Below are 19343 nucleotides of genomic sequence, written 5' to 3'. Positions count from 1 at the left end.
AGTGAGACAAAGGAGGGAAGAGAGAGAGGAAAAAAAACAGGTTGTTAAAGAGAACTGCATTAATCCCAAAGCATCAGAGTACAGCGAGTCTGAGATGCTCTTTGATAGGGACGGGTCATCAGGAAATAATATGTAGGAGGCGAGATTCTATAGGTAAATGGAAGGGAAACAATGCATCAATGTTGACACTAATCTGAGGGTTATTAGCACACAGATGAACATGTGATCTACTTCATGAGTCATATTGTAAACAGAGAGCTTTGTGACAAAAATATCAAACCAACATGGATTGTTCTAGAACTATCTTATATTCATTGTGAAATTTATCATGTATGATAAATGCTAAAGAACAAACAAACCTGTTTATTGTGAACACCCTTAAATTAATACTTTGTTGAAATATGTTTCTATTTATATCCAGCATTTAGGTCTTTTTTTTTTGGTTCACAACTTTCATCAGTTAATAAGAATCTGATTAACCTTAAGTAAAATTTATATGTCATAATCGGGTTTTATTGACATTTTGTCATTTTTGTACTTTAGCTTGCCGAGAGGCTGAAAAGGATCAAAATGATCTCATTTTCAGGAAAAATGAACTAAAAAGTGAATGAAGATACACCATCCTGTCATCCGTATTTGGAAAAATTAAGAACAGAAACATTGTTGAAACTAAACCTTTCTCCACAATTTATAAAAAAGAAAGCTGCACTGCATTCCTGCTGCCAGACCTGGCTCTAAGGCTGTGTTCAGACTAGATCAGCACATATAAACCCCACAGTGGGTTTTAAAGCAGACTGCAGCACCCACTCCTTCCTATGAGAAAGCTCTCAGGCCCTAAAGCAGCCACAGGAATTTCTGAAAACTGGATACATGTGAGAATGACAGATGCCTTTTCCTCCAAAGAAAACATCAACCACACGTCCAGGCCAAGATATTAAAAAGTATGTTTGGCACAGACAACACTGAGCACAGCTAAATAAACATTATGCACACCACATGACAGTCATGTTCATTTGTAGAGGTGGATGAAATTCTGAACAATTCTAAATGCAAACAGACTTAACCCAAAACCTTCAGGTGTCTCCTAGAAAACTGTAGATGAAGAGAAATCTATTTGTTTCACGGTCACTATGACCTCAAGTATACATCCAAATCAGCACATTTAGCTTCACCTGAACAAAATAAAAGTTTTAGAAGGCTTGGAGCAAAGATCAGAACTGCTTAAATCTGACAGAAAATCTGCAGAATGACCTGAAGAAGATCAAATATTATCAGGTCAAGGTGTGGGATACTGACTGACTTCCACTGAAGAAAAGCTAAAGCTGAAATTTAACTAAAGATTGGTTCAGCAAAGTAGCTTTAGTTTAAAGACTTGTATACTTACACAATCAGGTTGTTGCAACTTTTTGATATATACCATATATAAAAGGGGAGAAAAAGTCTGAAAATGATTTATCATAGTTTTGTTTTTTGGGATTTCAAAACTTATTGTTTTAAAATGGCTGTGTGAACCATAGTTTAATTGGTCAGTTATTTAAAAACTTGATCTTGAATGCTTCTGAGGGTTAAACTTTCAAAAATAAAACTTTGTTTCAACACAATCGAGTAGCGTTGGCCAACTCTGAGCAATTTCTGTTGGGGTTTTTTTCACCATTCACTTTGTTCTACTCAGATGCTGCTGCTCAGCCGTGCTTCAGGGAAACCAGTTATATGAATGATTAATGAGTTCAAAGGAAGCGTTTCTATGTTTTCATCAATGCAAACTTGAATAGCATTTGCATAATCACAGAATATAGATTATAGCAAAGAAGACATTCTTTCTTTTTTTTTTTACCCCTCCAGGGGGTCTTTTGTCCCTTATATGAAAGTAGGCTGACAGGAAAGGGGGAAGCCTTGCGGCAAATATCGTTGGGTCCGGGAGTCGAACCCGCGACGACCGCGTCGAGGACTCAAGGCCTCCAAACATGGGTCACGCTATCCCCTAAGCCACCACGGCACGCCCAGACATTCATATTTTACATGACTTTGCACAAGCATTGTCTATCACCGTGGTTTCCTGTAAGATCTATGGATTTAACACCTAAATTACATGCGGGATGAAACCTAAAGTTAAAAAATGTGCAGCAAAACATAATTTTGTGTAAAATATGTCAGGACATCAAGATTTAATGAGCTTTTAAAGGCTGTGCTTTATCCTTAGCTGTATCTGCATCAGCTCGCCTTCCTTGGATGCTCATCTTTCCTGTCCTGCAAGCAGCATCTGAATGGCTACCCATTTATTTGGCTGTAGCACCTTGCCGGATGAAAAAACACCTAATCGATCCTCTGGAGTTGGAATTATGTGGGCGCAGCAAGTGTTGTTATTCCACCGGAAACTGGCTCTGGACGATGAGCTATAATGCTTAAAGGCGGCTCTTCTCCCGCCAGCAGCAGCATCCCAGGCAGAAATAAGATAAGTCGCAGATCAGCAATCCTGCCTTGTTTGCTTGGGGTTGTCATTTTCCAAGGCGTTGTTAGAAGTCGATGTAACCAAAAAGTTTGTTTACTTCTATGCCCCATTAACTGTGCAGTCACAGGCATGGGAAGAGCTTTGTAATAACCTCTGTGTAACAACTGCCTCCATCTCCCTGTCTCATACTCATCAGGAACGTGTTTTATCTCTGTTTCACTTTCATCTAATTCTCCAACAACCCTTCAGTTTTTCTCTGTCTTTTGCTTTTCATCCCGAATCTTGGCTTACGTCTATTTCTGCTTCAATAAGTGAGTCTCACTGTCAGTTCATTACCATGAATGCTGACAAGCAGTACACATATACTGTGTAAATTATGAATGGAGCCTCAATAACTTCACCCGTTGGATTTGAAGTGCCGTTTTGTCGCCTTCAGCTCGGCTTTCAGCTGATGCCGTGTTTCCGGAGCCAAATGTGCGACCATATCTGAGCAAGAAGGCAGACAGACAGTCTTTAAAAGCTCATTAAGCAAAAGTGGCTGTCTTTAAAACTTTCCTTCTATTGAGGTTAAAATGAGCAACAACGATAGCAGTACACTAATCAGAATCTAGATAATGACAGCATAATGACTCATGAAAAAAAGAGGAGCAGACTTAGTATTTCATTAGAGAAGTTGCTGTTTTTGGATGATCTGTTGGAGCCAGAGAAAGAAACCTTAACCTCATTAATCATGTAACACAACAAGGTCCATATTGGTTTCGGATTTGACAGCAAAGGATTCATCCATCATTTCAAAAGTCTGCGATTCTAAACAACTGTTAGATTTTCACAAGGAAAGACAATGTGTTCGCTTGTTGCCTTACTTTTTTCCCCAATACCACCTGGGAGGTGATTGTTAAACTCAAGTTCAGCAGCCTCCACAGTTATGCATAAAATGTTCATGTTAGACTCTATATTCATTCTCGTCTAACATCTAACTTGGTTTTAATTGTTTATTTGAAGCCTGAATGCTTTAATTAGGGCTGATAGGAATTTAAAAGAGTGAAATGAGTTAAGCTTCAGTTGAAATATTGCTGTAATAATATCAATTTGCACACAAAAATTGTGTTTTTTCCTTGAGATTTGAGAGAATGGGGTAAATATGACATTTGTCAGTGCTGGTACATAGAAATGACACACATTATTTTCACATTCTTTACACATCAACACTGCAGGACAGGCTATGCACCATCGGCAAGACATTTTCTGGATATAATGAGAGATGGTGTTCACTTTATTGTCATAGAAGAAAATTAAGTTGCTAATAAAATTGTGAACCATAATTTCCATCCATAACTCTACGCTGGCGTACATTACAGGCTCCTCTGTGACTGAGTTGCTTGTAACAATGACATTATCGAGACAACATGTCTCCAAGATAAATATGGAATGGAGTGTAATTTATATTAAAAATTCTCATTATTCTTTCAACAAAGACAATACAATTATCACTAATGCACATGGAAAGTATGGAACTGGTATATTGCTGTATTTGTGGTCTGAGAAGAGTGAGAACATACGGCTTACCTTGCAAAGACACGGCATTAATAACCAAGACGTTTCAGCTTATTAAAAATGATTTTTTAATTGGTCCATTGAGTAATATCGCTTAGACATGTTTTCAACTATAAATGCTAACTGCCCACCAAGAAATGGAATACCCTTTCTTAGCTGTCATTTTTCAGTTTTGCTAAAAATGTTTTATACTTTTGCTTGTTTAACCATAAATTGTGATAAAATTGGTAATGACAAGATATTAACATACAGCATTTAGACTTCTATCAAACCTCTAAAGCCAAGGTTAGGCATAGAAAAAGTGTGCAATTTTTATGTTTGACGTGTAAATTGAGGCATTTGGAAATGTTGTCATGTTGGGTGGGCCCTTCATGAAAAATGTGTATCCACCATAAAAACTATAAACTAACTCAATGCTAATGGTTCTTTTTTTGTTGTTTGTTTGTTTTTTTGCTTTTTGGTTGGCAGGCGGAGTGGAGCTGGGCATCAATGCAAGCGGACAGAGACTTAAACACTGGTTCGAGTGTCTCAAAAACAAAGGGAAGAAAGTTGAATACTGGCACACGCTCACGCAGCAAGGTGCCCCGAGCAGCGACAAGCCGGACTAGATTACCCAAGACATTCTCGCAGACAAAGGCACACCCACAAGCACAGATGCGTTTGTCTCACTTGAACAACGGTTGACAAGAGTCCAACAACAACAGCAGCAGCAGTGACCTAATCAAAGAATAAAAGATGCAATAATAATAATATCATTACAAATCTAAATTGTCATGTGTTGCCGCTAACTGAGGCACAACGTATTAGAATATATTCATACTAATCTCAGTGATGGTGACAAGGTGTAATATGAATCTATTTATTTTTCAAGGTAAACTAAATTGTGATGATGTCCTCATTGAAGTGTTGCCATACCAAAACATTACACTGAAAGTTGTGCGTAGACCTCGCCGCATTGTGGAAGTCGAACATTTTCATCCAAATTTACACCTAACAGACCCATCCGAGGCTCATTCGGTTAAAGTGCCCAGCTATTTGTACACCCTTGTGACTTCTAATGTGGTACATAGTTACAGGAGTTTCAGGATGTTGTTGAAACGTCTCTAACTTAAAGTAGTTGTCGCGATCTGATGCAAAATAAGACACCGTATTATTATACTGTAAAGCACAAGATGATCCATTCGGTGGATTCGTACCTTTACCTTTTCTGTGTTATGTCTTTTCGTTATTTGTCTGTGGCAGTGGTGTTTTATCACCTATGTGTCAGGCAGTAATGTGTCAGCATTATATGTGTGTGTTTGCGTGTGTATGTATATATGTGTGTGTGGGAGTTTTGACAATACGAGTGCCTACATTTTCTGTATGTGCAACATGTGTCTGTCTGTATTCTCCTCACGCCACATTCAGAATGCTTCAGTTCAGGCGCACCGAGGTGTGAAGAAATATTGACGAAAAGGCAAGAATGGTTTATTCAGCGGAGAAATTATCTGTAACCACCTCAGGCCACAGTGTTGTGGCTGCAGGATAGTGACAAAAAACTGTCAGCGGTGCGAGCCTGAGAAAGAAAACGTGAAATCTTAATGTTCTTTTTTCCACTTTTGTTAATGAGAAGCAGACATCTCATTTTGCTTTTGGATGTATTGCTTGTTACAGAACTACTGAAGCAAATTTCAGCCAGATTAAAGTTAATTCACCATATTGCAGTGATTCTGGTTCTGCTCTAATAAAACACAATGGTGACGCAACATTTTCTTTCAGCGGGGAAATGTTGCCATTTTTCATTGATAAAAACAGTTATCAGACTGTGCAGTTTCTTTTGACCAAGTCTTTTAATCCACTGCTGCATGCTTTCTTGCTATAGACATTTGCCTGAATCTTAGAATCTTAGATGCATTGATCCTGTGTATAAGATCAATAGTGATATCCTTTTCTGTCAAACTTCATTATTTACAGAGAATCTCTGTGCAGTTTACAGGCTAACAGAACAGAGTTCCCTCTTATGATTTAATCTCAATTAGAAATGGGTCGGTTATTTCTATCAATGCGTACCAATCTTTTAAACCCTTTATAAACACAAAGTTTTCTGTGATACCACTACCAAGGTTTAAAATCTACTCAGCTGGCTTATAGAAGGCTGCTAGAACACAAAGTCCTGTTCAGCTAGAGACACAGATAGTCAAGTCAAGGTGGCACTGCTGAAAAGACAGCTAGCAAGCTATTAGCTGATTGGCTAGAGTTTTAAAACTTGTTTTCCAACAATACAATTTTTTTTTTTTTTTAAATCTTTGCATCACAACTTTTATACAGTGAAATTAGAACAAACTTAGACCTTGTCACACTAACCTGTATATTAGCAAAAGGTTAACATTTTTTTTTTTCAAAAGGAAAGAGATTTTTGTCAGAAACTAATTTTTAGAAACACTTTTAAAAAACTATGCTTTTAGGACATAAGAAAGACATTTTCATCCTGGTGCATAACTAAACAGAGGCTGCAATTGCTTATGGAGAATCTTTTACCCTTACACTGATTTAGTAATCCTCGGGATCCGTATTTTTATTTATATTTTAATGATGTCTGCATTATCTGAACTCGCTGATGTGGCACGTGTAACACAACACTCCTTAATTAGAATGACATGTCAATTTTTACATTTTTTTTTTTACAAAATAACTAAAACGGTGTTGCTGAAGCCTCACATCCAGATTTCTGACAAGTTACAAAGCTTTTCACATGACCATCTCTACATGCATGGTCTACAGCTGTCTAAAAATAAATCTACATTTGTTTCTGTATAACATTGTCCCTTGATTGTCTTAATACTTAGCAGGATATCGACTGCCCACCTTCACTGGCATGTAATCTTTGGTCATACAAAAGAACACAGTCGGTCGGTTGCCTCGGGGAGATTGCTAACTGATAATCAATCCAGCTGCTCATATCCCGTCATGTCCTTCAACAACCTTGGGGTCCTTCAGTGTTTTTGTTGTGTTCAATCTAAACAAAAAAAGGGCTTGGGTATTATGAAGATTTAGGAGGCTTAACCAAATATTCAATTACATCTTTTAATAACTTTAGGAACTGGATTAGGCAAATCTGGGCGGGTTTGTTGTGTATTTTCTCTATGCACATTTAACGTCTCAGCACGTCAGCAGTGAGATAATCAACCCAAACAGCAAGCTCATGTAATTTCTGGGAATACTCTGCACTTTGTTTACTCTGAGGCTGGGTAAAGGAGATCAAATGGAGTTCACGTTTCTGGCCGGATGGTTGCTTATTTTTGTGCATCTCTGGCTCTGTTGTTTACAGTCGCAGTATTTTCAGGCTCTTGTCTATTGACCTCTGCTTTGCTTGCGTAATCATTTATCTGCAATACAGCTGCATGTTTAGCAATTGCCATCAGCTTGCATAATAGAGTGCGACTCCAACTGATCTTTCTGCATACTGATGTGTTTACAGTCTGTGCCATTCATGCGGTGTGTGTTTGTGAATAAAATTATTCAGGGTAATTTTTGCTCAGTTGCTGTGCTCAACAAAGCAAGCTTTTGCTTTTAAGAAATCCTTTACTGTCACAGACTTTAACACTTGTCTTCCTTGAATTGAAAACAGTGGTGATTATGCAGGAGGGCTGACGCGGGAATGCGATGTGGAGTCCCTGTGTATTTATTGTCATTGTCAATCCCACAGTATGGCTGCCATCCTGTGTTGGGTTTGTGTAACTACTTCTCAAAATAAACTGAAACTGTTTCAGTGGTCTTCTGTCCTGCTTTGAGTGTCACATTGGCCTTTTTTTCAACCGGCTAAGGGGACACTTAAAATTTCTAAGTGATTCCTTCAGTAGATTCCTTCCTGTCTTAGATTAGTATAATTGTTCCAAGATGGTGAGTTAGTACAAGAGTGGTGAAAACCAAAGCGGGTATGTTGTGACTCTTTTACGACTGGTTAAACCATCATTTCGAAATTACTTCATATTTTATTTTACTAAAAGTTTAGTCGATTAGAAGACTGAAAAAATGTGCTTGTCAAAACTCGACTAAAAGTAAAATAACAGAGTAGCTAAATTGTAACTTAAGCTACATTACAATATGCTGTCCAGATTACCCTGATCTCTAGAAATCTCTGAGTGTTTTTAGTTAGCATAACTCTGGATTAACTGAGCTAGGCCAACGGGTGTTTCATCGTATCCCTAGTCCCAAAAACATTGTGTTGATATGCTCTTGTATGAACCTTCGAGGGAAACAATGGTGGTTGACAAAAACCATGACTAAAATTGTCTAGTGTGAATTATCCCTACAACAATATAAGTCAGGCAGTAATTATGTGTATTTTTCATTTATTTGTCATAAGTGTACCACATAAACATTAACTGTACTTCTTAAAAGGTACTGCTTACTGCATCAAGTTTCAGAAATATACTGATGCTATCTTGCATGGTTTACTCTTTGATGAGCAGACTCCATTAATCATTTGTTTTCTGCTCCTTTGCCTCTCTCCATTTTTGCTTCTTATGGTTCCAACACTCGGCCAATAAAGAGTGGCACATCGGCCTGGTCACTCCACAGCAGCAAGATGAATGGCCGGAGAGCACTGAAGGTAGGGAAGGAGCGAGAGAACGACAAGCTGGTGACAGCGCCAGCCTCAACTCCTTGTTCAGTCAGGGCGAGGAAGGCTTTGTGCTTGGCATCATCCAAAACCAGACTGACGTTTGAGGATAGGCCACACAGGCTGGGCTTCTCAAAAAGTAATGACAAGCCTGGTTAGAGGGATGAAAGATATATCAAAGAGCAGATGAAGCAACATATTTCATAAGAAATGTGTCATCATGGCACTGATTAAGGAAGGCTAAAAGCGATGGTGCCTGAATAACATCTGAATATGAAGAGTAGCAAACCTAATTTCTTGATGAGCGTTTTCATGTTTGGCTCCACATCCAGCTTGACTTGGGGTAGAGTGACCTCCATGTTCTGGGGAGAGACTGCGTTTACTAGACCTATCATTCGACGCACATTTGCGTCCGTCATCTTGTCCTCCGTCTGCTGCAGGTCAGACAGTTTGTTGGCATATGGCAAGAGGATGTAGAGACTGTTGTCACCTGTGAGAGCAAACCTCACAACCTATGGACAAACAAGATGTGTCAAGTCCTCTCTAGAATTACAACAACAAAGTCAGAAAAGACAATAAAAGTTCAGCTACACACCACAAATAACAGTTGACTTAATCAGGAGGTGACCATCATCAGCCACATGACATAATCCAAGTCCAGCATAATCCAAATACACATTAAATGTCTTACTTACTTAGCCCATTTAAACAATTCCAACCACATTGAGATCACTAGATATCTCTATGCGGACGTCTTTTAAAACCAGGAAGATAGAGCACATAACACCAGTTTTAAAGTCCCTCCACTGGCTTCCTGTAGCTCAAAGAATAGACTTTAAAATACTGTTGTTAGTTTATAAATCACTGAACGGCTTAGCACCACAATACATTAAAGATATGCTTTTATTGTATCAACCTTCCAGACCTCTTAGGTCTTCCGGTTCTGGTCTGCTCTGCATCCCCAGAACCAGAACCAAACGAGGAGAAGCAGCTTTCAGCAATCTATGCACCACAAATTTGGAACAAACTTCCAGAAAACTGTAAAACAGCTGAAACACTGACTTCTTTTAAATCTCAACTGAAAACCCACCTGTTTAGAATTGTATTTGAAATGTAATCAATTACAAATTTATTGATGTAACTTGACTTAATGATTGATTCTATATTGCATTGTGATTCTGTGTTTGTAATGATGTAAAGCACTTTGAAATGCCTTGCTGCTGAAATGTGCTATACAAATAAAATTTGATTGATTGATTGATTGATTTTAACTTTTTCCTTTCAAACACATCCCATGTTTTTCAGTGAAAGACAGAATCATCTTTTTTTGTTGCCATTTCTTGGAATGGCTACAAGAGGACTTCTAAAATTTGCCAAGACAGTGAGAAAGTGTTAACCCTGTTTTTTTTCTTCTGTATTTCTTTCTCCTTTTTGTCAAAGGTTTCACATCATAAGTCAAATTTGAACATCAGGCAAGGTTGATCTAAATAAAACTGTTTTGAAATGATAATTTAATTTATTAAAGGAGCAAGCTATCTGAAGCCAACCTGATCCAATATCAAAACTTGAGGGCTCTCTAATAACTGCATATGCAACCCCTGGCAGCAACAAATGCAAATAGTATTTACAAAAACTGACAATCAGTTGTTTTACACAGAGTAGAGATACTCCAGCCCACTCATCTTTGCAATTGCTTTTATTCGGCCACTTTGGAGGATTTAAATTGGACTTTGATCAGGCCACTCCAAAACGTCTTAAGATTTTTTTCAGGTTTTAAGCCATTCAGAAGTAGTCCTCTTAGTGCTCTTTTGAAAAATCATTCTGCTGCATGATCCAAAAGCTCCTAAGCTTAAGATCTCACATTTATCAGTGGAAATTCTTCAGCATGATTTTCTCATCATTGGCAGGACGTATGGTTCCATTGAGTCGTACAATTTGTCCAGAAGCAAAACAGTGCTACACTACCACTACCATGTTTGACTATAGTTATGATGTTTTTTTTCCCGAAAGTCTATGTCAGAACAAGACCCACACATTTCAAAATGTTTCACTTTTGGTAAGCAGTAAGTTCACCACTGTTCATGTTTTCTCCATTTGTGGATAATTGCTCTCACTGTGGATTGTGGAGTCACATAGAATTGGGTTGGCTTAGATAGTTTATTTCTCATATTAAATACAGTCATAATTTGGAAACTGCATTTTAAATTTTACTCTGGTAATCTTTGTCTGATATTTAATTCATTTATGTATCTCAGCCAACTAAGTATGACAAACGTCAATGCCTTCATTGACCTTTATCAATTTTGTGACAATAAAGCAAAGAAACCTGCAAATAGCTAATCATTTATTATTGTCTATTTTACAATGATCTATTGTAGAAATAAAGATAATAGTGGAAACTAGAACATTTCTGAAGAAATTTAAACGGGGCCTACCAAAATGTGCTCATCTGTTGGAACCCAGAGTTCTGATGCTAAAAATTAGCATCAATGCTAAAGTAAGCTACAATGTACTCAATGTGAAGAGTCACAAGCATGTTGAGTAACATGAACCTACTCCATTTAGTATATTAAAATCAGCTAAAATTAGCCAAAATGCTAACGTTAGCCAAAATGCTGTCAGTGGCATGTGGGGTATAACTAGCATGTTGTCTTACATTGACATTCTCCATTCAGTGTGCTAAACATAAATAATAAATAAACAAAATAGCTAAAAAGCTTATTTTAGAGAAAAAGCTGCTGCTAATGTGGGCAGTAACTACATTAGCAATATTTGTGTTAATGTTTATGCACTGCCTTCTGGTTTTTACCTTAGAAAAGTAATGTTTACTTCGTGGCACTTGGTTACCAGAAAATACGCTCATCTCTTAGCAACAGATTAATAACAAATATTGTTATTGTTCAAAAAACATAAGATGTCTTCTGCTCTTTTGAAATACTACTTATCTTACATAACTACTTAACAAGAATTATGCAGTTGGTGAATTTTTCAGAAAAGTGAAAATGTTTTTTTTTTCTGTCATTGGTGGCAAATATACTGTAAAACAGACTTTCAACACAAAAGTAAAAATCTTATTTATACTTTGTGGCAGTTTGTTACCAGAAAAAAAACAACGCTCATCTCTAAACACCAAATTAATTATTGTTTATAAAACATAAACTCTTTTGAAATACTGCTTATCTGCTTAGACACAAGAAATTTACAGTTGGTAAATATTGCAAAAGTAAAAATCAGATGTTTACTTTGTGGTACTTGGTTACCAGAAAATGCGTTCATCTCTTAGCAACAGATTAACAACAAATATTGTTATTGTTCAAAAAAAACATTTCCTCTGCTCTTCTGAAGTACTACTTATCTTATACTACTTAATAAGAATTGTGCAGTTGGTGAATTTTGCAGAAAAGCAAAAATATATAAATATATATTTTTTTGTGATTGGTGATAAATATATTATAAAACATATATACTTGTCTGTGGTAAGTTTTCCGCCAAGATGGTTTCTCTGTAGTTCTAACTGGAAGCTCTGCCCTCCTCTGTAGGAACGAAGTGTTCTGCCATTTCTGTAGTTCTCTACATCTCTGCCCGCCTCAGCGCTCAGTGCTATATAATTAATCCTCTCTGAAAACTGTCATGTGTGAGTGAGACACAAAGGAGGAGACAGAATTCTATCTCTGTTTTGAGTTTAACTGACACGAAACAGTGTAGGTTGGAATTAGTTTTAATTGAATTTAGCTCGTTTCTTTCCGCTAATTACGTCGCCATGGTTACTTGAAATGCCAACAGAAGTAATAGCCCACATGCTGAGATTCAGTCGCATGTCTTGATATTGTGGGGGTGCAGTGGAACGAGCCACATTAACGGCATTGCATGGAGACATTGAAATGCCTTGCTTTGCATTTGCTTTGCTTTGCAAGGTATTTCAATGTTCTCCTATGGTTTGCTATGGCAGGCTCCAAATATGTGACACTGTGGACAGTAATGAAAAGAGGATAATCAGCACTAGATGAAAAGCTTTAGAATGACCTAGATCTTTTTTTTTTTGTCTCAGAAAAAATGTTATATAGTCCAAGACGGAAAGATAGCAGCTAGAGCCAGCAGCTTCAAGATCTGAGAAAACAGCTCTACATTGGAGGGTCAAACCACGAGTAGCAGCAGTCATCAGGTACACAACTGAAAGTAAATTGGCCAACAGATGGCATTAATGTCAAGACTTAAACTTCTGCCGCAAAGTCTATTTTTTCTTTTTCTCCCAGTGTTTTATTTTTAGTGTAGGTGTTTTCCTAATTTTGACTGTGGAACAGGAATATTTTAAAAGTCATACAAATATATTCATTGTATTTCCCTTATTCAACATTAAAAAGCAGGGTTAACAGGTCCACATTCTTTCACTAGTGGCACTTCCTAGCTCATTCTGGGCATCCAAAAGTGAATCAAATACTAAACTAAATACAGCTATTGTTAATAGATTGACTAAAATAACAGCTGCCAGACAAGAAAAAGTGGCAGCTGCAGTAGTAGTAATGTGTTGTCACTGCACAGCTGGAAAAAATCCACAAGAGCTTCAATTTTGGAGAGGCTCTGACTTAGTCATCTTTCAAGAACCGCAGCATATATTATGCTTTACACTGAAGGAAATGTTACGCATGCCAAGTTTTAATGTTTTCGCTGTGGCTGAGTGTGTTTTCTCTGGTTATTCCAAACTACTCCACTTATACAAAATCATACAACTGGTTATTCTAAAGTTATGGTTCTGTATATACTTTGTGCTCCAACCTCAGTTGTTGGGACCAGCTCCTAACCCTGCAACCAAGAATCAGATCAAGCAAGTACAGAAATAAAGTGAGTGGTTAAAGTTGGCCGGTTCTTACCTGTGCCTGTAGTTCAGAAACATACGTCATAGATACCATGTATTTCGAATGATGGATGAGTGGCACCCTTATCATATCCCCACTGAATTTCACGAAAAATCCTTTCTTTGGCTTCTCACTAAATTTAAACTTCCACTGACCTGCAACACATGAACACACAGACGATAAGCAAGCGTTCAAATCTGCAGTCTTTGGTACACAGAGATGGATATTTACTGACCACTGAATGACACGGCATTGAGGAGGATCAGCTGAGTGTTTGGTGATAAATCATCAATTATACTTGTAATCTTGTTGTTGGTCTTGTTTGCCACCCAGCCGTTAATCATCCTCATGTTTTCCTCACTGGACGCCAGCAGTTTTGTAGGTTCTGCCCCGTAGTGCTCAACAGACTGTCTACGAAAGGACTCACTCAGATTCATTTCTGAGAAAAGGAAATAAAAAAACCCCACAATGATCTGTAAAGTGTTTTCTGTGATGGACCAACGCAAATGAGTGGGGAAAAAAAATTCTGTTTTTGCATTGAATTCTGCTGATACAGTACTTGAGTTATAGTAAATCTGGGAAGCCATCTGCAAGGACTGCCCCATCTTCTCTTTCTGCTTCTTCATTTGGAAATGAACGCAGTTGAAGTCGTGAGGCACACAGATAGCTCTCTCCAGAGCTTTGCGGGTGTTGCCTCTTGCACCTGTGGGTAAAAAAAAATAATCCTTGTAAAAGTAACATGGAGAGTTACATAAAATATCTGACAATTAAATTCAAAAAGTTGAAAGTACCATGACAGTTAAGGGTTAGGAGTGATTTTGTAGAAGTGATTTGGCTACTAATGTTTTGGAAGGATTTTATAGTTAATTATCATTTATTTGCTTTACCTTTATTTTATAATATCATCCATTTTATTTATCTTTGCATTTACATTTTAATGATGTGCTTTGAGTGTTTTGAAGTGTTTGCAGAAACTCTGGAAGCGGTCTGCTGAGGAGTGAAACAGGAGGATACCATGAACGAGACATTCCGGCGTTGATTGCCCAGAGGAACTGCAAACCTATAGTCTTATCTTATGAAATATGCTTTTGAAGATTGTATGAATGAGTTGTGTTCATGTGAGTGTGCAGCTGTTTTCTGCTCCCCCTCCCTTAAGGGCTGCACACTGTCATGTAACTAGGGTGTTCCTAATTCTAATAAAAGCAGGGTAAGACTCAGTTGAAGCTTCAGAGCATAGGCAGAAATCTGTAACTGGGTTTCAACTGTGCTCTCCCTGCAGGTAAAACTAAATTCTGACTCTTGTCTCTTCTTTGTGTCTGTGTTTAGGTAATTTAGACCTAACATAATGTTTGTAAGAATAGAAAGTTTGTATTATGTATGTATGTATGTATGGATGTATGTATGGATGGATGGATGGATGGATGGATGGATGGATGGATGGATGGATGGATGGATGGATGGATGGATGGATGGATGGATGGATGGATGGAACTTTCAGATAATGTAATAGGAAAGGATGAATCAGCAAATTTACAACATCTGAGAAAGGCCGCTGACTATTTCTAACTGAACTAAAAAAGCAATCTGAATAAAAAAGTTGCCAAACATTACATCTGAGACTTTTTTAAAGTGTTACAATCAAAAAAGGTTCTTGATGTATTTGTACCTAGCAACAGGTGAGAGAGTATGGCGCTGATGCTGACTGGAGAGAAGAGTATGTTGCTCAAAGGCTCATCTTGTTTCAGGTAGGAATAGAGCTTCATTGAAAATTCTGTCAGAGATTCTCGTAGTATGGGTTCGGCTGTTCGGCTGTTTTCCTCCTGGCAGGGCTCCAGCTCTTCGATTAGGTCTTTGCACGAATATTTGGGAAGAGCTGAAACAAAGTTTAAACATGCACTATGGATAATGAAATATCAATTCAGATGCTATTAGATAAAACATTTTTATATGAACAAAAATGCTCTTGTCATGCAGGGAAAGTTTAACAGAGATATTTATCAAAAATACCTTCAACTTCAAGTCGTAACGAGTTTAGCCTTTCCCCTTCAGCAGATTCACAGATGTAAACCCCAGCATCCCCCATGTCAATTTTTTTGATAATGATGGTCTGATCTTGTTCATTTGGTAAAAGCAGTTCAATTTTTGCATCTCTGGAGTCATCCTCCTCTGTGTTTAGTCTCGTTTTTTTACCCACACCGCTTTCTTTGAACCACTGTGCATTAGAGATGTTACCATTTTCGCTGGAAGATGGTAAGTAACATGGGAGGTACGCATTCAAGTCCTCAGTCACCTTAACAGTGGTGTGAAAAGACTCTGAAGATGAAAGACAAAAAGACACAAACTAATAAGCTTTTTTAGGTTCCATATATTCATCACCTGTGCATTTTGTTTTGCCTTTTTAAATGGGTCAAATCATCAGGCAAATTTTTAAATAAGATAATCTGAGTAAATGTAAAAGGCGGTTCTCAAATGACAATTTAATATGCAAAAAAAAAAAAAAAAATTCAACTCAAACCAACCGGGCCCTGCAAGAAAAAGGATTTGTTCCCGTTGTTAAATTATGAGCTAACTGTGATCAACCACAGGCTTTTAGAATGGTAAATTAATTTTCACTAGCCACACACAGATCTGATCACTGGGATTCCACCAAAGCTCAATGAACGAGAGCTTTTATTAATAAACAGAGAAAACATGGAATGTTGTGGTAGGTCCAAACTTTTCTCTCAAAATGGCAAATGGTCTGTACTTGTATAATGCTTTATCAAAGTGCTTCACACTACTTTCAGTTCACCCCCATTCACACACTGATGGTGGTAAACCACAGCTGTCCTGGAGCAATTTGCCGGTGGCACCAGTGCCATCTGTATAACCTCATTTGTTAGACTGTTTGTCTTTAAAGCAAACAACAGGGGGCTTAGAATCTATCTAATGCAGTCCCACTTTTACCTTGATCTCCTCTGTCACTCCTACAGCACTGCTGTCCAACAGCTCTAACATGCCTTAATCGATGGACTGTGTTCAGTGACACCATTGCTCCACATACCGTAACATTGTCCTTTGAACCTAAAACTAAAGATGGCCCAGGACTGGTGCTGTACCAGTTGGTTGTATGCTCTACTTTTACAATTGGAACAGACAAAATAACACACCAAACAGGTGTGCCGTACCGCTCAGAGGAAACAAGACATAATGGCTATTCTGAGGAATTGGTAACCCCAAAATGTTGCTTTTTGCTACTAGTGAGTTTTGGAGATATTGTTTTTTTACTTCTGTTTCAAGAGGCAGTTAAGTATGTGTAGTGTCCAGTCTACGAGGTTGTGGCTTAACTGGGCTTCTGCATCATCATATTTTTAACCCATGGGAAAAGAAAGGCATGTAACTCTTAGGAACTCTAAACGTCTTTGAAAATACAGCATAGCTAAAATGGTTCTCGTTTTAAAGGATTTGTACGTTATACAATTACTTGTGCAACCAACAACCTTGTTAAAAACGAGTATTATACTCAAATTGGATTTTTTTTTAAATGTTCAGTGTGAGATCATACTGCAGTCTGAAGAGATAAATCCTCCCTTTTTATCTTTGGTAAAATATTTCTCACCAACTGTGAGGCTGTACGTAGTCGTCACCTCTCCTTGTTCCCACACTGCCACACACACATACTCGCCCTCGCTGGCAGTAGATACAGCAGATATAGAGATGTAAAAACCATTCTTCACATGTTTTGCTGAGCCAGGTGACAGGGCAGTGTCACTAATGTTTTGTCCTGTAATTACACACACACACGCCCACAGATAAAACATAGAGCAGATAGTTTGAGTGTTAAGTAATGAATATTTCAGTGATACTGGAAATCAGAAATAATAACAGCACCATTAAATGTCCAGGTAATTTTTGCGCCAGGTATGTCACTTTCTGATGAGTAACAGGGCAGTTCCACCATGGAGCCTTGAGGAGTCCGGATACGCATGCATGAAGCAGGCTGAAGAAAAAGAACAAAAGATCAAATTGTGCAAATAAAAGAAAAAACATTTAGGATTTCCAGGACTGACTCCAACTCCATTGCCTTGTTGAAGTATTCAGACCCCATTAGAAATCTGAAATATAATATTGACTTATAATGTAATACCCTTAAAAAAATACAAATTAAAACTGGAAAATAATGTAATGTTACATTATTAGCATGGCATTTCAAAAAATCCCAGTAATTATTCATTGATAACAATATTATGGAAAATAATTATTGCTGATTTTTTTTGCAGTCCTATGTGGGTCTTTTTGCTTTTCTTTTTTTTTTCTGTTTAGACTGGCACAGTGGATGGCATAATTCTCATATTTGTTCATCAAGAATGTGTACTGTGCACTGACTCTCATTAAGTATGCTAGTTAATGAGGTGAGACCTGAATAATTTTTTTTAAATTTGTTGTCCCATATGCAACACCCTGTGTTGTGTTGTAGTAATGACGCTGCTCACTATTTTGTAATTTAGCAAATTACTGTCATATCCACAGTAACAGGTTCAAATGTCTTTAGTTTTACCTCAAACGTGAGCCACAACAAGAGGCAAACTATGGCCTGCTGCTTCATCTGCAAAGAGAATTAGATTAGAAGTCAGTGATTTCAACATTACTATGGCACTACGCCTGGAAAAAGATCAATATGTGTTGCAACCAGCAAAGCACTGAGAACCTTCACATATAAAATGTTTTTTAAAATTATCTTGCCCAAACATTGTTTTGTAATTATAACAGAGTCTAATCAACACTGAAGTTTAATTAACAAAAACATTTAAATGCCCAAGTAATTTTTGCAGCAGGCATGGCACTTTTGGACATCATCTATAGAAACCTATGGTTTTAATTGCATAATTTTTATTCATTATTCAGAGAAAAAAGTAGAAAAAAGGGCGAAAACTCACAGCTTCTGTTTCTCCAAATGTCCAAATGCAGGAATAACACAAACTTTTATCAGCACTGCCTTTTTGTGAGCTCGCTGTTCGTTTCCTTCTCCACCTCTGATTTTTCTGCCCCTCTGAACTGCAGTTGACAATAGTTTGTCTTTGTTGGTTTAGAGATGTTTGTTTGCATACCGCCATCTGACTTTCTGGAAATCACATGATTTCACTTGATGGCAACAGATATTAAGGAGATTTGTTTAAATACCTGCCTGTATTTTACTTTTCTTATAGTTAGTTTAGTCTTAAAGAGATACAGTGGATTATATGAGAATGGAATGTGTCAACATGTTATTTTCATTAAATATATTTGTATCATCATTGAATTGGAACTCATTCCAGATGTTGGCAACAACATTCTCATACACACACACACACGCCCACGCACCCACGCACACACAAAACAAATGTTTAAAAAATTAAGATTTGTGTAATGGAGTGTAATGTTAAAGAAAATAAATATTGAGTAGACAAAGAGGATAATGTGCAAAAAGTCATAGGAAGCTTAAAAGTTAGAAAAAGTTTGTCAGTATTTAGGAGATATTTGAGCTGCTATGTACAAATCAATATCAACTGGTTTAATATTAAATGATGGCCTATGAAATCCTTTCTCATTAGGAAAGTATTACACAGAGTTTTCAGAGATATCAGAGCAGAGAGAAAAGAATAAAAATGTAATCTATATTTTTATTTGTTGGCTTCTGTTGGTCTGAGATCTGTGTCAAACTCCTTTCAGGCCTAAAAAATGGCCAAGGCAGCAAAACAATGCCCAACAAAAATGCAAGAACCAGACAGGATCCAACAATTGCAAGGCTCTGAATCGTTATATATATATACAGTATATACTGTATACTGTATATGCACTTCTTCAAAAACACTTTGTTACAGTTTCACAGCAAGACATGAGTCCCACCTTTCTCAGCCATCAGCAGGAG

At 37.5% G+C, this 19343-nt stretch overlaps 2 protein-coding genes across 5 annotated transcripts in view; one reads left to right on the top strand and one right to left on the bottom strand.

Moving 5' to 3' along the window:
* LOC102217791 (double C2-like domain-containing protein beta) overlaps positions 1–7756 on the top strand; it is a 49010-nt gene extending 41254 nt beyond the window's left edge. For 3 of the 4 annotated variants that reach the window (XM_023333566.1, XM_023333567.1, XM_023333564.1), the window contains exon 11: positions 2201–4564. In XM_023333566.1, coding sequence (XP_023189334.1) covers positions 2201–2406 — 206 coding nt within the window. In that variant the 3' untranslated portion in view covers positions 2407–4564. Of the gene's footprint in view, positions 1–2200 lie in introns of all 4 variants that reach the window. The other variant, XM_005807765.2, reaches the window with a different exon arrangement.
* A 561-nt stretch (positions 7757–8317) lies between these two features.
* Positions 8318–18497, bottom strand: LOC102217540 (factor XIIa inhibitor-like). The gene is made up of 11 exons (XM_014472004.2): positions 18373–18497; positions 17994–18041; positions 17327–17435; positions 17055–17219; positions 15464–15769; positions 15123–15329; positions 14016–14159; positions 13692–13895; positions 13472–13611; positions 8893–9115; positions 8318–8754 (listed from the first exon to the last, which is right to left on the bottom strand). Exons 2-11 carry the CDS (start codon positions 18039–18041, stop codon positions 8507–8509), a joined length of 1794 nt encoding a protein of 597 aa, XP_014327490.1. The 5' UTR covers positions 18373–18497; the 3' UTR covers positions 8318–8506.
* Positions 18498–19343: the final 846 nt, after the last annotated feature.

This window comes from Xiphophorus maculatus, chromosome 5 (assembly GCF_002775205.1).
Source record: "Xiphophorus maculatus strain JP 163 A chromosome 5, X_maculatus-5.0-male, whole genome shotgun sequence".
Lineage (NCBI taxonomy): Eukaryota > Metazoa > Chordata > Actinopteri > Cyprinodontiformes > Poeciliidae > Xiphophorus > Xiphophorus maculatus.
This window is presented reverse-complemented; position numbering and strand designations above follow the sequence as displayed.